This window comes from Cryptomeria japonica, chromosome 4 (genome assembly GCF_030272615.1).
Source record: "Cryptomeria japonica chromosome 4, Sugi_1.0, whole genome shotgun sequence".
NCBI classification, from domain to species: domain Eukaryota; kingdom Viridiplantae; phylum Streptophyta; class Pinopsida; order Cupressales; family Cupressaceae; genus Cryptomeria; species Cryptomeria japonica.
The window spans coordinates 565516139-565535084 of record NC_081408.1 but is presented as its reverse complement, the minus strand read 5'-3'; the positions used below and the strand labels follow the sequence as shown (position 1 = coordinate 565535084).

Genomic DNA, 18946 nt, shown 5'->3' with positions numbered 1-18946 from the left:
CTTGACATGGATCGATTTTCCACCAAGTGCTTTTGTGGCGAGATTTTGTGGATCTTTATGCAGATACTCATTCCAGACCCTAGGCGAATTTCCACTGGAGATGATTTTGACAATTTTGTGTCCAGATGACTGTCCAGACAAGGGTCGATTTTTCCCCATGAGGATTTTTGTGCTAAGTAATCAAGTTTAAGTTGGAATTTTCATTCCAAACCCAAATCAATTTTCCCCTAGACCCATTTTTGTGTAAGTTGATGAATTTTTTGATAGGGATTTTTATCCCTACTTGGGGCGATTTTCCCCCAAAGGAGATATTTAATGATTTTTAATGATTTTTATTGGGATTTTTATCCCAAGTTAAATCGATTTTCCCCCAAGTGGCCATTTTGATTCAAATTTTCAAATATTTTAAATGAATGGGCCCCAAATTTAATTGTTTTTACAAAGTGCAACGATTATTTAAAAAATAAAAAACTATTAATAAATGATTTGCAATGAGCATTTAATAATTTACACCTTCTAGAAGCAAATCGATTTTTGCCAGGCAAGTATAAGTACAAGTTTTTTATCCCCCATTGCTTGTGTGGTGAAAGTTGAGGGTGAAAGCAAGCTTAAAAGGAGGGAGACCAGCAATATTTTATTATTATAGTTGTTGATGGTGATTGTTATGTGGCAAGTTGAAGACATATCATAGACTCCAGCTAGGCGATTTTTTGCTAGAGTGTCCATTGGACACCATTTGGAATTCTAAAGTTGCAGATTTGTTTGTCTAGCCTTGGCGCCCCTTGTGGAGGAGAATTTGCAACAACTTTGGCCACCATTTTCAATGATTTTTGGGGTTTCTTCCTAACTTGGCGCCATACTTCAGCTGGGCAATTTCAACTTTGGGGGTTATTTCCCTCTAGTTTGAACATTTTGATGAATGTGTTGAGTGTTGGTTGGCTGCCATTAATTTCAGACTGAGTTGGACCTGCACATATCCACCATTGCTGAAGATTTTCTACCTCCATTGTTGGCTGGAAGTTTGATTTTCAGACTTCACACTTTGTTCCTAGCTGATTTCCACCTAAGACGATTTTGTCTAGAGGTTGATTGGAGGAGTTTTAGTGCATTTTCAGAGCTATTCATCGCTGTTTTAGCTCTGAGACACCATTGTTGCAGGCTGTCCTCAGAAAAAACTTCATTTCCAGCCACTTGTCAACTTTGGCGATCTTGTTTGGAAGACACTTTTAAATCATTTTCAGGGATTTTTACTACTTTACAAGGTGCTGGTAAGTCTGAAACAATCCATTTTCAGACTTGTCCTCAGAAAATATTCTTTTTACCAGCCATACTTACATTCCCGGGATTGATTGTTTTCACCAATTGAAATCTATTTTCATCAAATTTGTGCATATTTGGGTGATTGCAACGTATTTTTAGAGAGTAATTTGTGAAGTTGCAAGTTATCTTCAGATTTGTTGGCAGCCATTGTTGACCTCAAAAGGTGTCTTCCGACATAGTTTTGTGTGAAAACACAACCTTTCACACCTTTCCATAGTCATTGTTTGATCCGGTATACTCCTTTGCACTTTAATTTGAATAATTTTCTTAAGTATAAGGAGGTGTCTTCAGACTTCGGTCTGAAAATTATTGATTTTAATGAATTTCATGAGGGTTCTATACCCTAACCTTGTCACATTTTGCATTCTATTGTTAAAATCTATTGAGAGTGTGGATTATTTTCCTGATTTCCATACCCAAACTCGTCTAAATCACTAGGAAATTAGAAATTTTGTCAAGAATACTTTCCGAAGTTCTAACTTCTTGCTTCATATAGGTACGATGTCGAAGTCCGAACTCCAGGAAAGGAGAGAACAACAGAGGATTGTTGAGACCGGATTCTATCCACAATCCAAGATGTCATTCAGATGGAAGGAGATTACAGACACGAACATGCATTTCTTGAACATGAACCAGATGCGATAGCGAATGTTCAGAATTGGTAGCCAGATTCCTTCCCCAGCCTATGTGAACATTATGAAGAGTGGCATTTATCAAGCCGTTGGATTCCCGCAATCCATACGGTGCAGTGAGCTTATCCTGGAGTGTGCACAATGCTATGCTCCTCACTCCCGAATGATCAAGACTCCTAAGGGTGCCATCATTGCCTACCTTGCTGAGGATGCGATTGCTAAGGTGTTTGGAATTCCACGAGGAGCAGATATGAAAGATATAACTAAGGATGAATATGAAGACATATATAAGAAGAAGATGGATGCATACAAGACCGTAGTAAACAAGGAGTGGATGATCGAGCCTAGGACTCATCATTCCAAGGCTCCCAAGACACTCATGTGCACAGACTTCAAAGATGAATATAGTAATTTAGTATTCTTGCTTAACCGAGTGATGGGGATGTCGTAGGGTACAATATATGATGGATGGATGTTCTATTTCATCCAGGATTGTCTGAAAGGAACGTTGATAAATTGGTCTAGAATCATAAGTGACAATCTGGATTTTCAGCTGAGGAATGTGGAGCGGTCCAGATCATTCGCCATGACTTCCTATTTGGTGTACCTGCTTGCGCGATTTGTTACATACAAGGGATTGATATGCAGAGGTGAAGTCGGGAATGGACAAGGACAATTCAGGAGTTATGAGTGCTATCCACAATTGAACATGTATCGAATTGAAGATTATAAGAGAGTGAATGATGTATTCACAATGTACATAACGCAAATGTTGCAAGGTGGAGTCCACAGGAGGTTGTCCAAGGAGACAACGGAGCTGATAGAGAAATATGGATCGTGGTATATATAGTTTCCCACTTTCACATACCTAAGGATTCATGGATTTCAATCCGAACCTTACAGGCCTCCTAGGTATCCTTCTGACAAAATGATCTTGTTGGAAGCGGTGAGACAGATTCTGAAGTTTGATTCCATCCAGAAGGAAAAGCACAAAACTGGCATGCCAATTCCTATTTTCGTGGGGAAGACATCGGAGGTTTGCCAATCCGCCTTAGCAGCTAGCACAGCAAGTGACGAACTTGCATTCTATCAATTTGCAACATACAAGAGAAGAGAAAGATTTGATCCAGTTAAGAAAGTTGGAATGATCAGGGGTGTTAAGTTCCTCCACAAGGTAGACATAGAAGATTATTGGGCCGACCTGATGGTCAAGCAAGCAATAAAGAGAAGAATGCGGTCCCGAATGTCAATGGATTTCATGATGAAGTGTGGACTTTTCCTCATTCCTGATCAGGTAATAGATGATAAGGATCATACGCATCCACAATATGAGAATGAGATGAAGAAGGCGATTTTATTGCCTAATTGGTCAGAACCGGAAGAAATAGATTTGAACAGATTGATGAGAGAGGTCTTGAGTTTCTCCCGAGCATGGGTGGATATTCAGATGAACAGATTAGTTGATATGGGTGTTGCCTTCACTTATGAAAAGATGAAACGAGAAGAATCCGCTTCCGAGGATGATTAGAGGACTATCCGTGATATCAGGATTCATGCGGATGAAGAGAGTCAAGCTCCCAAACGAAGGAAGAACACACCAGGAGAAGTCAAGGCTAGAGAGAAGAAGATTGAGGAGGTTAAGAAGAAGAAACAAAAGACTATCATTCCTTCACCTATCATTCCTTCGCCTCCCCTCAGTTTCTCATCAATCAAGGAAGTTGAAGTGTCAGAACAAAACAAGGAGACTGAGCAATGTTCCAACACAGTGATATTGCCAGAAAATATTCAAGATTTACATGCCACAACGACATCTACTCCACCTAATGAGGATGATGATCAGTCGGGATCCCCTATTGTCCTTTTAGAGGTTAGTTTGGGGAAGAAGGTATATGATTTGACCAGGGATAATCCTGATGATGATGATAATGTTATCTCGGCATTGAGAGGGTTTGACCGAGATATGTGTCTCGATGATGGTATGGAGATGGCCGCTATTCTTGATTGGCTGATGAGGAGTATGGAGAAAAGTAAGAAAATGATAGAGGCACATCCTATTGATGACATTGATGACTACTTAGCTAGAAGCAATAAGGAGAAAGAACCTAAGAGAGTTGAGATTTTGTCACACATAGCTAGAGATGAGACAGGAATGCAGATTGCGCAGGTGGTTGTTCCTATTGGAGGTGTGACGGAGGACATTGCTACTCCTGTGGATTTCCATATTATTTCAGTTGCCCTTGGTCGTACTACAAAAGAGCAGGAATTTCAGGAGGTTGGTGACACCCTTAGGGCTATCAGTGCGAGATTGGATGGAGAAATAGAGAAAAGAGAGAAGTACAAAGCAAAGAATATCAAACTTAGAGAGTACATTGCAAGGATAATGTGTGAGAATCCCACCCTTATTTTCCCTATTGCAATTGATCGTGGACTACATTCACATTATGAGGCAGCGAGAGATACACTCTCAAAGGTGGAAAAATGGATTGAAAACACAAATAGACAAGTGAATGATTTCCTTACTCAGTTTGTCCAAACATTTGACAGGACAACAGGGCTCATATTCAGAATACAGTATTTGGAGGGAGTTTGGGAAGAATTTTGACCTATTCAAGAGAAGAATATTCCACACCTCAGAGCTTTGAAGAAGATTCCTATGTCCACGTTGATCATGGAGAATGTTGTACACAATGGAGATAGATACGATTTCCATGGCTAGTATTGATCATTGGCCATGAAGAAATCCACTTATGAGAGCGCACAAAAGAGTTGTGCAGAGATAGAGGCATCTATTCATGATATTCAGTCGAAGATCCTTGCCTCAATTGAAGAGTTATTGGGGGTTGATGTCAGTGAAGCCAGTGGGCTACACTTAGTTGAATTAAGAGACAAAATGAAATTCATGTATTTCAATTAGTTGGACTCTTTGAAGAAGAGTCAGATCGATGATTTGGTCTCTTTGTTGATTCAAGTCCATGATTCATAGAAGCTCATGCCAGATTGGGAGAACACTTTGGGTGCTTGCTCCGATGCATTGGACGTGATTGATTTACAGCAGGATACCTTACCCAGCATTTCCATGGAGGAGTTAGATTTTGTATTAGCTAGATTCTTGGAGTATGCTAGGAGAGAGAGAGATGCAGGACGGAATCTTCTAGAAGATTCCTTATTTGATGACTAGGTATCTTTCTATTGGGCCATATGTTGGTGGCACCATTTTTTATGTAAACCCTAATTAGGCCAGTTCTAGGGTTTTGTTGACATGATCTTGACCCTTGATTTAGTTTTGATCTTGGCCATCCATTTTGTATGAGACTCTATATATACCCCATTGTCTCTCATTTGTAAGAGAGAGTTTTTGTAGAATTGTTGGTATATGCTGCAGCTTTTGAATATAAATCATTGTTCGACTTGAAGGTGATTTTGTCATTCAAGTGTTGTTTTGCATTCAAGGTTCTCAATTCCTCCAAGTTAGATTAGAATTTTCGATTTAGAATTTGCTTTCAATGTTTGTTAGATTGAATGAAAGAATTGTTGATTTTTTTTGTGTGGAATCTATTAATCCATACCACTAGCCTCTTGCTGATTGTAAGTGCGCCTTGTGTGGTCAATTGGAAATTTATGCAAACTTAACTTCAATTATTACATATCCATTGTTATGCATCAACTTGGATGGTTTCAATCCTTGATGGTAATAATTTGAATATCTATGAGATACCCCTTAGATGATTGCACTAAGCTCATGTCAAAATCTGTTCGATTTGATGGTGAGACCTTGCCTAGTTTGATTCCACTAAATTTGTTCATCATTTCCTACATTCCTAGGCTTAGAATAGATTTCCTGAACCCTATTCCTTTTTGCCATTTTTTAGTAAGTCTTGTTCGAATTGAGTCCAGAACTACATTGCCATATCCTAAGTTATCAGCACATCCATTCCATATCATGATAAATGAAGTTGATTCGAACAATTGTGTAAGTCCCCAATTGAAAACAGCAATTCACATCAACCATTGAGTTACCCACTCGTCAAGACCTAACTGTAGAAACCTTGGAATCATTTTAGTTGATCTTACCCTTAGCATCCGAGGTGACTTTGTTCAAGAGAGAATAAAGTGCTTTGGTATTTTATTCTGAATGTTATGTGCATAAAACACACATCAATAGAAAGGCATAAGGATGAAGCAACTCCCTACAAGTTCTGGTGATGAGCAGGATGATGAAGGTCATGTGGGTAAGACGTCAGAAATGAGAACCAAGAATAGACAGGATCCATAGGAGCCACCACCAATTTCATCTCCTATGACAAAGGGGAAAAGACCTACATACAAGTTCATTATCAAAGGGCCAAAGAAAGGAGAATTTTCATCTCAAGTTGCACAAAAGGATGTTTCTGGGGAGCCAGCGTTAAAGGAACCAGAAAAACGACAAGAAGAGGGAGAAATACTACTGGAAGAAGAAAAGCAAGATGCGAGGGAATCACTTTCACCGTTAGTTACTACCATTTCTAAAACAACACAAGTTCCTGCTTCAACTCGGGTAACTATTCATTCTATTGAGTCTGACTCAGATGAAGAAGATGAAGAACAGGATGATGAAGGCTTGGACATTGTCGTGTCACAAGGAGAAGATAATGAAAAATTTGTGACTTTGTCAAGCCTTCCAAGTTTTGATGATGTACCTGTGTCTATGATTGAATCTTCAATCCTAGACTTCACAGAAGCAATGGCGCAGATTTCTCAAGAACAACAAGTAGTGACGCTTCCTTCAGGCGTTGTCACTATAGAAGCTCCTCCACTTGTTTCAACCATTATTACTACAGAAGCTCCATCATTGGTTTCTACTATTGTGGCAACAACATCTTCTCAAGTTCATAATGTTGTCGATACAATTGCCCTTGTGCCAATATCCCAAGCCGCTGCAACTACAAGCCAAGTAACAACACAAGTATCTGTGACTACGCAAACCGGTACCACAACTCCAATGGCAAAATCAAATCTTCCTCCATGGTTGGATATTGTGGCGCCTAAAAGAAAGAGACACGTAATCTCACCGGATGATTTTGATTTTGATCAATTAGGTCCTGACAAGCAGAAAGTCACCAAGAAGCCCAAGATTGTGTCTAGAATCTTGGTTGATCCAGTAAGCAAAAGGAAATATGTTGAGGTCTTGGTGCCATCTTCAGACAAAGACAAGGACAACATTCAACCTGTGGATTATGCTATGCAGACTGTGGAACTTGGTGTGGAAACACATGAGATTGTTAAGCAAGACTCTCAAACTGCTTTCAATTCTCTCATGCGTCGACTAGATCAGGAAAGGGATGAGAAGATTGAATGGAAGCATAAATGTGAACAGCTAACTAGCGTTCTTTATAAAATTACGCAGTCATCACAAGAGGTTCAACCAATAGTTTCTTCAGTGGACACAGAAGCACTTAAAAAAGTAGAACAATTGGGTACAAGGGGCAAAGTAATGGAGGAATGGATCGATTGCTTGAAGTTAGAAGGGTCACATCTCATTGACTCTGTAGTCAATCTTTTGATAGACTTTGAGAATGCACAAGTACAGGTTCAGGATGTACAATCTTTATTATCCCAAGAAATAACAGAACTTGAAAAAAGTTTTGGGCTCTGGGATAAAATGAGAGAATATAGAGTAGACATCCTTGTTGATAACAACGTGGTATTGACTCGAGGTGAGTACATCCAAACCCGATCAATACTGGCACACAAGGATGAGCTAATGAAAATGCTGGTAAAAGATTTGAATTGGGATAAGAAAGCATGTGCTGATGCAATTACAAATATTTCATCAGGGATATCAGAATTACCTTGCCAATTATTTGATACAGAACAGAAGGTTTAACTCAGCGAGACCATTAAGCAAGAATTCCTCACCATGATCGACCAGTTGGTAGATGATCAATTTTCTCTGGCTTCATTTGATAAGTTGATTGAAATTCAAGTCAACTTAGATGATCTTGGATCAGTTTTGAAGAAAGCTAAAAGGGCTTATGTAGAAGTTGGAGATTCCATCTCTCATGTTCATGCCATTTCTAATGCGACTTCAAGGCCAGATAAATTTGAGATGCAAGCTACACTGGCTAGATTTGAGGAATTCCAGAAAATCAATGAGGGGGGAAAATAAAGAATAAAGTGTCATTGACACTAAGTAGTTTTCATGTAGTTGCATCTTTTCTTACTGCAAATTTTCTTGTAGTTGCATTTTTATTTTATGCAGTAGTTGTAGTCAAGTGGGACTCTGTAGTTGAATTAGTCAACTATGTCCACATTTTTCTCAACTCCTTTCACATAAAAGGGGGAACCTCATTTGTAAATAGGGATCTTTGATATGCTAAGCAAAAACTCTGCCGAATTGTTGCCTCAACTAAGATTTTGAGCTTTTTGTTGTGAAGATTCAATCAAGCAAATAAAGAAAGCAATTCCTTTTGATTCCAAACTTTGTGTTGGGCCAAAGATTGTTTATATGAGTGGATGTTCTTATGTTCATTGCTTATATATGTTCTTTAATTCCTTGATATTGGTGGCGTTTTTGTTCATGTGATTAAGGAAGCATCTAAATTGTGGCAAATAGACTTTGAGCTATTTTCATATTTAGGAATTAGTATTGTGATACAGTGATTAGGTAGTAGGCTTTGTACTATTGCTAGTTGCTTTAGATTATTGGAAGTTTCATATATATATTGAAGACTTTGAACTGTAAATGTTATTGATTTGAAAGTTAGATTGTACTCACATAAAACTTTGTGCTTATGCGGTCTTAGAGATATAATTTAGTCATTGTATGCAAGTTTCATTCGTTGGTTATTTTGTAAGAAGTTTCATCAAGTTAAGGGATATACGTTAATTCTTAAAAAAGAGAATTATACGCCCTAAGCTTACCCCCGAATTTACTTTCAAAGTTGTTGAAATAGAGACAATACCCAGATTCTACCAGGGAACCTCCCCTTGATGAGAGGAGAGACTTTGTCTCAACATAGCTGTGTGTGAAATACATATTTTGTCATTGGTACGCTGGTGACAAAATATTCACCCAACAAGTAGCCAAACAATTTATAGGCTCCTCAAATACTAAATAGTTCCAAGTGCAAGATCTATGAATGTCATATAGGAATGGCCTAGGGTGGGATGGGCTGGTGAAGATACCTCTGGGCGTAGGGTTACTCAGGTTTTCTCATACCAATTTCAGCCAAAGACATCTTTGGTCACAGGTAACTCCATTTCCTCCTAATATTTGTGGCCTAAGATTTCTTAGATATCACACAACTTCTGACACCACTCTTTTAACAGAATCCGCACAAAAGATAATGAGATCTGGTTGGTCTTGCAAATCATTTATTGGATCTGGGCATTGGTTTCGTGCCTTGCAAGTGCCTAACCAGTCACCTTCAGTCTACATCAGTGTTGACTGAAACTGCAAGATACCTAGCACCTCTGCCAAGGGAGATTGGGAGGAACAAAGATGTAATTAGTATAACAGGTCCATAGGCTCTTGCAAAGGCATATTCCTAGAGATCTCTTCTCTCATAGAGAAGAAAAAAAATTCGCAGTAAATCTTCTTAAGGTATTGGAGGGAAGTACAAGATTCAAACAGAGTCTCTAAATAAACAGTAAAATGCTAATTGGCTGAACATCTTAATATGAAAAGCTCTTTAATTTTTCAGTATCAACACTGATGAGCTTGAGGACTTTCTTGAAAGCATACTTGTGTGGACAATGGTTGTCTTTTACATCATGTTCTGATTGTTATACTACTCATTGTTGATGATGTCCTCCTCTTGCACTTTGCCAAATGTTTCCAGAGACAACTTGATGCCCTTACTCATTATTTTGAGATTCCCCAACTTGTGGCCAATTTTTGTACATCTTAAGTTGTGACCGTCAAAACATCTAATGATGATCCATCTTTCAGTTGAAAGTTTTTTACAACAGAGATTTTTAAATAGGACAAAAAGCTTATACCTATTTGGAGTTCAATTCACTGGACCCTCTTTCAGTTTGAAGCTTAACTCTTAGTCACATCTTTGAAAAGAATATGCCTCATTTTCAGTCCTAGTGTGCCAATATTTATATATTCATTTCCATGATATCCCTAAAAAGAAACTCCTCTGTAATGCAGTTATTAATCCCACAGTTATTTATGGATCTGAGGTTTGGCAGACCATGAGAGATACCCCTACTCGGCAAATAGTTCATCTTAGACAGGTACCCCTTTGGACCCCACTAGATGCTGACGTTGGTATTCCAAGACCAATATGGTCATTCAATCTCTGCTCAGCTTCCTCCACTTGAGCATTCTTTCAGTATCTCTTGCCTTCTTCACTCCAAGGAGAAAATCAATAAAGTCATTATAGAGCATGTTTACATGGATTTAATCACATCCACTCGGCCCCAAGTTGGCTATCTATGTTCAACATTTCTTACAAAGTGTGAATGGGCATCAATAGTTAGCCTAACTACCTCAAGTATCATAGGTCACATGGCTAGAGGATTCCCTTAGCCTAGTGAAGGTGTTCTCCCACCAATTACACATTGACACCAACCACAGTATCTCCATAGAAACAGGAGCTGCCATCCTTGCCTACTATTTTTAGGTGTATTATGAACAATGACTAATGGGATGCCACTGCTTGTACATATATTCAACATCTTTATCCACCATTTAGTAACCTGCTGAAAAGTGCTTAGGAGGTGATTATTTTCAATTGTAGATCCTTCCAGGGGAGCCATAGAATTGTCAAGCTGATTAATTCCTTCTCTCATGCCACTACAAGCATTGGAAGTGTTATAGAGTCCCTAGATCCAATTTGTTCACACCTAGGAGACAAATTAATGACAAGGTGTTCCTGTGTGTATTACTACCAGAGTACCCCACCCCCCTTACTCTTATTCCAGGCTGAGAGATCCTGCTACATTCTGGACTTGAGGGCCTTCCATTGTCTGTAAACCTGATCCAGAGGCAGTCACACATTACTAGTCGTTTTCTTGATACCAGAATTTCATCAACTCTGGATGTTAGGAGAGGCTCTTGGGGGAGTACTCAGCTTTCTCCTAGGGTTGTCCGGTCTGCCCCTTTGCCTCTGTATATTCCTCTATGAAAATTATGAGATCATGCTTGGGCTCTTGTCTTGTGATAGATGTTGATGTAACAGTTCTCCAGGTCTGAGCATTACTACACGCATGTGAAAGGATTGGTCTTACTCTTGTTTCATGGTCTCATGTTTGACATTCATTAGTTCAATGTTTCTTTGCTGAGGCCCTTCCCTAGAAGAGATGTTTAACTTCACACTTTTACTATGCGTTACGGCTTGGGGTTTAACCAATTTAGGTTTTATCCCCTTTCTTTTTTCATCTTTGATTTGTACTTCGTATTTAGTTACTTTCATAATTACCCTGGATTTTTTCTTGTATAACTAATTGTATATTTGGGTATCATTGACTTATTTTGGCCATTCATGAACATCAATATAATTTTATTCCTTCTCTACTTAGGGATTTGATGATCTATCTCGATATAAAGTTGATGTGACTGTAATCACTCCTGGCCAAGAGGACTTGTGTCTAGTGTACCCTCAAATAGCTTGGGCGGTTAATAAGGTCTCTAAAAATTTGGAGAAATCTTGGCATGTTTATTAAAGGATATTGATAGCTACTATATGGAGTAGAAATATGACCACCCATCTTGACAAATGGATTCTTTACAGCATCAACTCTCATTACTAGGCTACATTCATACCACACACGCCCATTATGGTTTCCTTGCCTGCTTATAGATGCTTTAAATAATGCTTAAATTAAGATATAGGTTTACATTCATATCAATGGTTTTCTAATCCTACAACAGAGCCTATTGGTAGAAAATTCCTCTTTCTACTTATCATTCTGCTCATTCAGAAAATCATTTCTCTATGGTTTGACTCAATTATGCTTAATTAAGGAATGAAGGTTTCAGCAGAAAGAACTATTTGAATTTTCGAAGTAAGTTGCATCCATGTCTATTGTTCTTATCATGAGTATTCTATTGTTCTATTGATATGTAATTTTTTAAGTTTTTATTTTATTCTATAATTTTCATCATTTTCCTAACATGTGTGTGCCAATGAAATTTGTTGACATGTGATTTTGCTTGGGTCTTTCTTTATTGTTATACAATTGACATCCTTTTTGAAGAAAGCTGAAGATGAAAACCTGTACCTGATAGCAATATATGAATGAAGTAATGTGGGCTACTAAATGAGCACATGGTGAGAGATGATCGAATCCTCAATTTATTAGTAACACGCTGAAACCAAGATCAAATCAAAAAATGTAGGAATTCGTGGATGATACATAGTTGATAGTACAATCTACAAACCAAAAATGGCAACCGAAAACACACAATGAAAAGGCAAAAAGCAAAAGTAATTTATTGTATGGTGAAAAGATATGAAGTAGATAGAAATTGCATGGTGCAAGAGACATACATACTGAAAACAGAAAAATTGCACAACTGAAATGAGTACAAGTTCAAAATAATTATGGTGCGAAGGAAAAATGTTTGAAGTGAACCATATGCAATAGTGATAAATCAAGGGTATCTTCAACAGAGAATAAGTGGATTAACAAACACAAAAGTAGTGGGAACTAAAATCGCTATACGCACTTCAAACGTAAGGGATCAGAGATTAAGATGAATAGTGGAGTTGAAATTTGACACGAGAAAGCATTCAACCCTTCAAAAAGAAAATACAGAGAATATTCAGTTATGATAATAATGGGAAACAGTGAGGACCAAGTGAAATATGGTTGACATAAATAGAAAATAAGAGCTTTAAACATAAACAAAATTTGCTCATACACATATTATAGAAGATAGCCACACCAATACCAGGCTTGTGAAAAATGAAGAATTGAAAGATTGTATTTTTTACTCACGTGCATCTTCAAAAAATATTTATGTAAGGTAAATACCTCGACAATAGCAATGTTCACTAGAAACCGAGTGTGTAAATTCTCCATATTCAATATATCAGAAAAGAAGATACAGACATACCATGAAATACTCAATTTACATTACAGGATTATAAATAGAGGCCTCCATTTTCATTCATTAAAAGTTAAATGTTTCATTCTTACTCCAGAAAGCAAACAAATTACTGGTTCAAATTATCTAGACTATTTAGAATCTTAACAACCATGTACTTTTTCCATGCTCACTATTGCCTACAAAATAATGATGAAAGTACATAACATCAGACCATAATAATAAAATTCATCCAAAAAGATACATATTCAACAAGATTTTTGGCTGCACACTTCGATTGGAATTATTTGATTATTTAACAAAGTCATGATGAGAGGTTTCCAACACAAGAATGGCTATCAAATAAGCTAACATATAACATACAAGTTTCTTATAAAAGAAAATGATATTTCTCTCTCTTTCTTCAATATTCAAATCAATTCCTATTCAACCTAAGAATCGCCATCAAATAAGCTAATATATAGCATACAAGTTTCTTATAGAAGAAAATAATCTTTCATCTTTCTTCGAAAATCAGGTCAATATTCCTATAAATAAAGGGCAAAAGACCATAAATATGAGGGACATAACAAAATCCATTATGATTTTCTCACTATTACTGGGAAAATTATAAATATGAGCATTTAGCAAAAACACTGTTGATTTTTTCCTTCCAAAACCTAGGAGTGATCTTCAAGAGAAATGTGACCTTTAGACCTTACAAAACTTTTGAGCAATGCTTATACACTTGACATGCCATGCAAAGTATTCCAGAAGGTCTAGATTTAACCTAAGCAAGTATCACTAGCCATGCTGTAGAAAATTCATATAAAATCTCATAGCCCTGCAGTAAAACCATTAGCAGCACTGTAGTCACTCGAAAACATATATATAAATGCTTATTATTTTTGACATTTTGCATCATGTAACATGAAGAAAGTTACCAACCTTTTTCATTAAACGGAAGAGGTTATTGTAGCAACCAAAAAACACATGAAGACCCATCTCAACATGATTTCCATTTTTATCCACATAGGATCCTACTTTTCCACCGATGAAAGGCCGTGATTCATAAATATCTACCTGTATAATTTGATTGACAATGCACAGAGTTAATTTCATTAACCTTAACAATGCCTGTGTTCTAGGTTTTATTTTCAAATTCTCTAGAATTTTGACATGTGAAAGAACTGCACTAGTGATTCAAGGTCAGCAAAGATAATAAAATGGTCAACCTTGATTATTACATAAAAGAAATAAAGGCCTAGCATTTGTCATAACACTAGCATTTTCTAGTTCGATAGCATAACCTATTATTTTTGTTCTACTTGTTTAGAGTTATCTATTTAATGAGCTTTATCACAACCTGGTTTGTCATTCATTGTGATGATAGGTTACGAGCTCTGATCTGAAACATTTATTTTCAAAATCTTTTACAGACTTCATCCAGAAACTGTTAAACAACATAGCTTCATTTCAATCCAGTATATGGAAAAGTACTGAAAAGCATGTATCATGTTCATATATACAAAAAACATGAAGAAATTTTCAGGTACAAACCTCATGTCCCTGATCCAAAAGCTCAACTGCAGTTGACATCCCTGCAAGCCCCGAACCAATTATTGCCACTTTCAATTTAGGACCTTCATACTTCTCTGGCTCAGAAGGAAACAATCCTTTAGGAGCTGCAACACAAGACCAAATCTTTGAGTAAAAACCAATTTCAAACTAGGTCCAATGGGATAAGCTCAAGTGGTAAAGCATCGAGAGCTCCTTAGCAAAACCCTGGGTGAAATTAAAGAGAGACAATAAAGTATTTCAATGATATGAATGAAATTTAATTAAGTCCACAAGGCCCACATATTACAAATCTTACACCTACCTGTTGAAAAGAGTTCTAACTCTAAGTCAATTCTTAAGGCCTCCATATACCTGGCCTGTAATGTCATTGCAGGCCAGGCATTCCTTGATGAAATGTCTATCTATTCCCACTGCTCTTGTGATACAAAATACACATATCTTGGGCGTTCCTTGATGAAGTGTTTCAGTGTTTCACTGCTCCTGCAATGCAGACTACACATATCTGGGCACTTCTTGATGAAATATTGTTCTGTTTCTAATGTTTTTGTAATACAGAATACACATCCTCTCTCCCCATTCCTTCTTGGGTGCCATCCTCCTACCCATCTTATACCTAAATATGTGCGAACCAGTGTGTGAGTCTGTGAAATTGGATAAAATAATTCATCCAACTGATTCGGTGTGAATTAAAGTGAGTCCATGTGAAATGAAATATTGCATCCAGCGGGCTGCTGAGACATGATAAAAGTGTTGAAGTTGGATTAAATACTGCATCTAGCATACTGAGTGTGGCAGAAAGTGTGAGGTGCAAGACCCTGTCACCATGGATCATGGCATCTGGGCCAAAAGTTACACAAGGAGCATTTACCAAATTAAAAAATAGTCACAATAAGCAAGCTAAATGGGTTCCCCTTACCCCTTAGTATAGTCTAGTAGAGGTTTCCCGTAGTTGATGAATGTTACTGAACACAAGGATCAGCACGGTGTTCGAACACAACTTTAACACCCATTCAGAATTATAAATTTCTAAACATGGTAATCTATATTCAGTACTGAAAAAACTTATCCGGAGAACGTAAATACAAATTTAAAACTCAATTGGGCAAATTGATGTTAAAATCAAACACAGCTGATCCAAAATTTATTTAACATGTGCAACCTGGGAAAGCCTAAGAACTTCGACAAATAATTCGGTGAAGGAAAGAGCAAGAGCTTACCTTTCTTGCTCATATCTGAGACATTGGACTTCAAGCTGCACCTTACATTAACACTTCTGCGTTTACTCCTCGGCAACTCCCTCAAACGCTGGCTAAAGGAAGTCCCCAGCATTTGCTTGGAAGGGTGAACATGAACTGTAGCCATGATGATATCACCTTGATTGTTCTTTCCTCCAATGCAAATGCTACTGGAAATACCCACAAACAAGTGTATTAATGTTGAGAAGGAGAATATTCAGTCTGGTGTCTGCAATATGTATTTGGTGCAGGCAAGAGGAGATGCCTTTTTGGCTTGTGCCACCACTAACCTCTAATGGGCCGGTCGGGCCTATCCTTCCAATCATATATGTCTTATGCAAATTAAATTGAAACACGTCAAACCCATATAATATTTTTGCATTCTTGTTCCCCTGGTTCAACGTACTCCACTTGTAAAAGCGAGTGAAAATTCACTTCTGATTTTATATCTGAAGTTGACTAATTGTAGACCATTTTATAGCTACCTAAAACATTATCTACAGAAAAAGATTCGTACGAGCCGGCATCGCTTAAAAAAAATTTCATGTTTATTTATTTAAAATTATTTATTGTAAATAATTACATATAGTTAAATATAAATTAAAATAAAAAATGCAATGTGTCAAGTTCTTATCAATAGTGTGGTTAGTTTAATGGAGATATAGAGGAGGAAGAGATGGAGAGAGGGAGGAAGAGAAAAGGGGGAAGGAAGAAGGGAGAGATGGAGAGGGAGGGAGAGAAATGAATGAATGAATGATTTTACTAACGTCCACAAGACAGATCAATCTATGGGACCAAGAGATCACAGCTTAAGATAACTTCATAATATTTTCCATGTCAGATCTCCTGCTATGAATCTTGACCAAAAAACTAGCAGTCTGATTGATCTTATCCTCGCCAAATAAATGATGCATGTTTTCACTTTTCAAGATGAACTCATACTGAACACGAATATCATCATAAGTCATGCACTCACTAAGAAAGTGTCATTCGGTCTCAATTACGCCCATCTTGCAAAACAAGCAAATTCTCTCTTCCCATAGCTCTTTGGGCCTTTTCCACCTACTCGTTTCACACCCGAGATGATGTGAACTTGTCCTCAATTGAGCCACTAACAGCCTTGCCTTGCCTTTTATAGCTGCCCCTAAGTATGTTTTCTCCCCATAGATCCCAAGCTAGGTTAAACTCTTTGATGTAGTACATCTTTTTTTTACCAATACAATTATTCCACATGGCAATTTGAAACTTTCTTATGACCAACATTTTAATTTCCTCATTGGTATTCGAACATTCATGCAACTTGATGTTCCATTTGTTCAACCACTTTTTGTTTTGTTTCATCCAAGTTTTCTTCCTACGGTTAAGTCCTTCTTCCATGGCGATTTTGGGCCACCGTTGATTATCCATGATTTCCACCTTCTTTAGATAACTTATTAACCTGGTTATCATTGAAGCCTCCAACGAGAAAGTACCTGCTTCCGCTAAAAGGATATCATATGGAACTGACGTTTTAACTTTGAGATTGCTTGTGATTAGGTGTTTTTGAATCCTCTCAAGTTGTCTACATCCACAGTTTGACATGTTGCCTCCCCAAACTTTGCAACCATATAGAACAACTGGCATAAGAAACAAACCAAAAAGAGTTTTCTTGGTTTTCCAATCCCACAATTCAGCTTTTCTGCACCCATTTTGCAATAGAAACGATGCTTTCCACCCTCCTTGTACCCTTTTTGCTCTACAAGTCTCCCAGCTAAGCTTATTGTGGAAGTCAATCCCTAGATATTTGTATTCTTTTACAATTTCCAGCGGGCTGCCATCAAAAAGGAAGGTAATTTTCTTTTCTTTCCTCTTTAGAGAGAAAATCATGATCTTGGTTTTAGTAATGTTCGCTTGCATCCCTACCTCTTGACAAAAGTTCTCTAGTGATTTTAAGTGCTCTCTGAGCCCATTGTCGTTTTAGAAATTAGGATAAGATCACCGGCATATAAGAGTAATTTCACCACATAAACCGCAAATTGGATGCCTTCCCCCTCTGTTTTGTTCAACCATGCTTCTAATTTATCAATGCGTAAACCGAATAAAGTCGGAGATAGAGGGCATCCCTGTTTAACGCCAATATCGCTACCAAAACACTCAGACATTCCATCACTAGTTCTAATTTTAGCTCTCACTTTCTCATAAAGTCTATGTACTGCAACTCTATTCATGTCGGGAACCCCTAATTCTTCCATTCTATTCCATAGCTTGTCTCTAGGCACCATGTCAAAGGCTTTCTTAAAGTCTACAAAATAGCAATATGCCTCTTCCCCTGATTGTCCCATATTTTCTCTATCAAATATCAAAGAGTGATGCAATGATCAAAGGTGGAATGCTTGGATCTGAAACCCACTTGTCCTTTGGCTCTTTTTCCTTCATTTTCTGCCCAACTGTTGACTCTACGCTCTACCATGCTCCCAAAAATTTTGCCTAGAAGGGGGTTGACCATGATAGTGCGATGATTAGATGGATTATTCTTATCCCCACTTTTAAAAGGGGAATAACCACACTAGTTGTCCAATCTGCTGGAAAACCATCTCGAATAACACTATTGAAGATTTCCTTTATGTGAGGAGCAAGAAGTTCAACTCCTCACTTTAGGAATTCAGCGTGCAGCCCATCAATATCACTCACCTTACCACTTGCTAAATTATTTATTCCCTATTTGATATCCTCAACCGTGAATAGCTCCATCAAAGTGTTCACTGTGGGAGGAGAGTTCTTCTCATGCGACTGCTCGTAAAGAATCTTAGCATATTCCAGCCATTGTGCATCTGTAATATTATTCTCAATTTGTTTTCTCCTTTGTTGCAGCTCCTTCCAAAAAATTTTGAGATTGTGTTTACCAAGATAGATTAACTCTTTCCTCCTTGCATTTACATATTCTTCTTTTTTTTGCTTGAATCAATTTTGCATACTTCTTATTGTTTTCTTTACTCAGATCTTGCCCCTTTAAAGATCCTTTGGTTGCCTTACAATCTTCATCGTACTATGGATTTGTTGGAAAAGTATTTGTGGCCCTCTTCTTATTGCAAGTCCTCTTACATGCTCTCAAAGCCTTGTGGATTATAGGGATTAGTAGACTGCTGTGGATTTGGTCCCTTTCCTTAATGACCCTTTCA

General features: G+C 37.6%; 1 protein-coding gene across 2 annotated transcripts in view; it reads right to left on the bottom strand.

Moving 5' to 3' along the window:
• LOC131036090 (zeta-carotene desaturase, chloroplastic/chromoplastic) overlaps positions 1 to 16234 on the bottom strand; it is an 81457-nt gene extending 65223 nt beyond the window's left edge. Inside the window, exons 1-4 of one of the 2 annotated variants that reach the window (XM_057967897.2) lie at positions 16079 to 16234; positions 15771 to 15958; positions 14533 to 14657; positions 13921 to 14055 (exon numbers count right to left, since the gene is read on the bottom strand). In XM_057967897.2, coding sequence (XP_057823880.2) covers positions 13921 to 14055; positions 14533 to 14657; positions 15771 to 15915 — 405 coding nt within the window. In that variant the 5' untranslated portion in view covers positions 15916 to 15958; positions 16079 to 16234. Of the gene's footprint in view, positions 1 to 13920; positions 14056 to 14532; positions 14658 to 15770 lie in introns of both variants that reach the window. The other variant, XM_057967896.2, reaches the window with a different exon arrangement.
• Positions 16235 to 18946: the final 2712 nt, after the last annotated feature.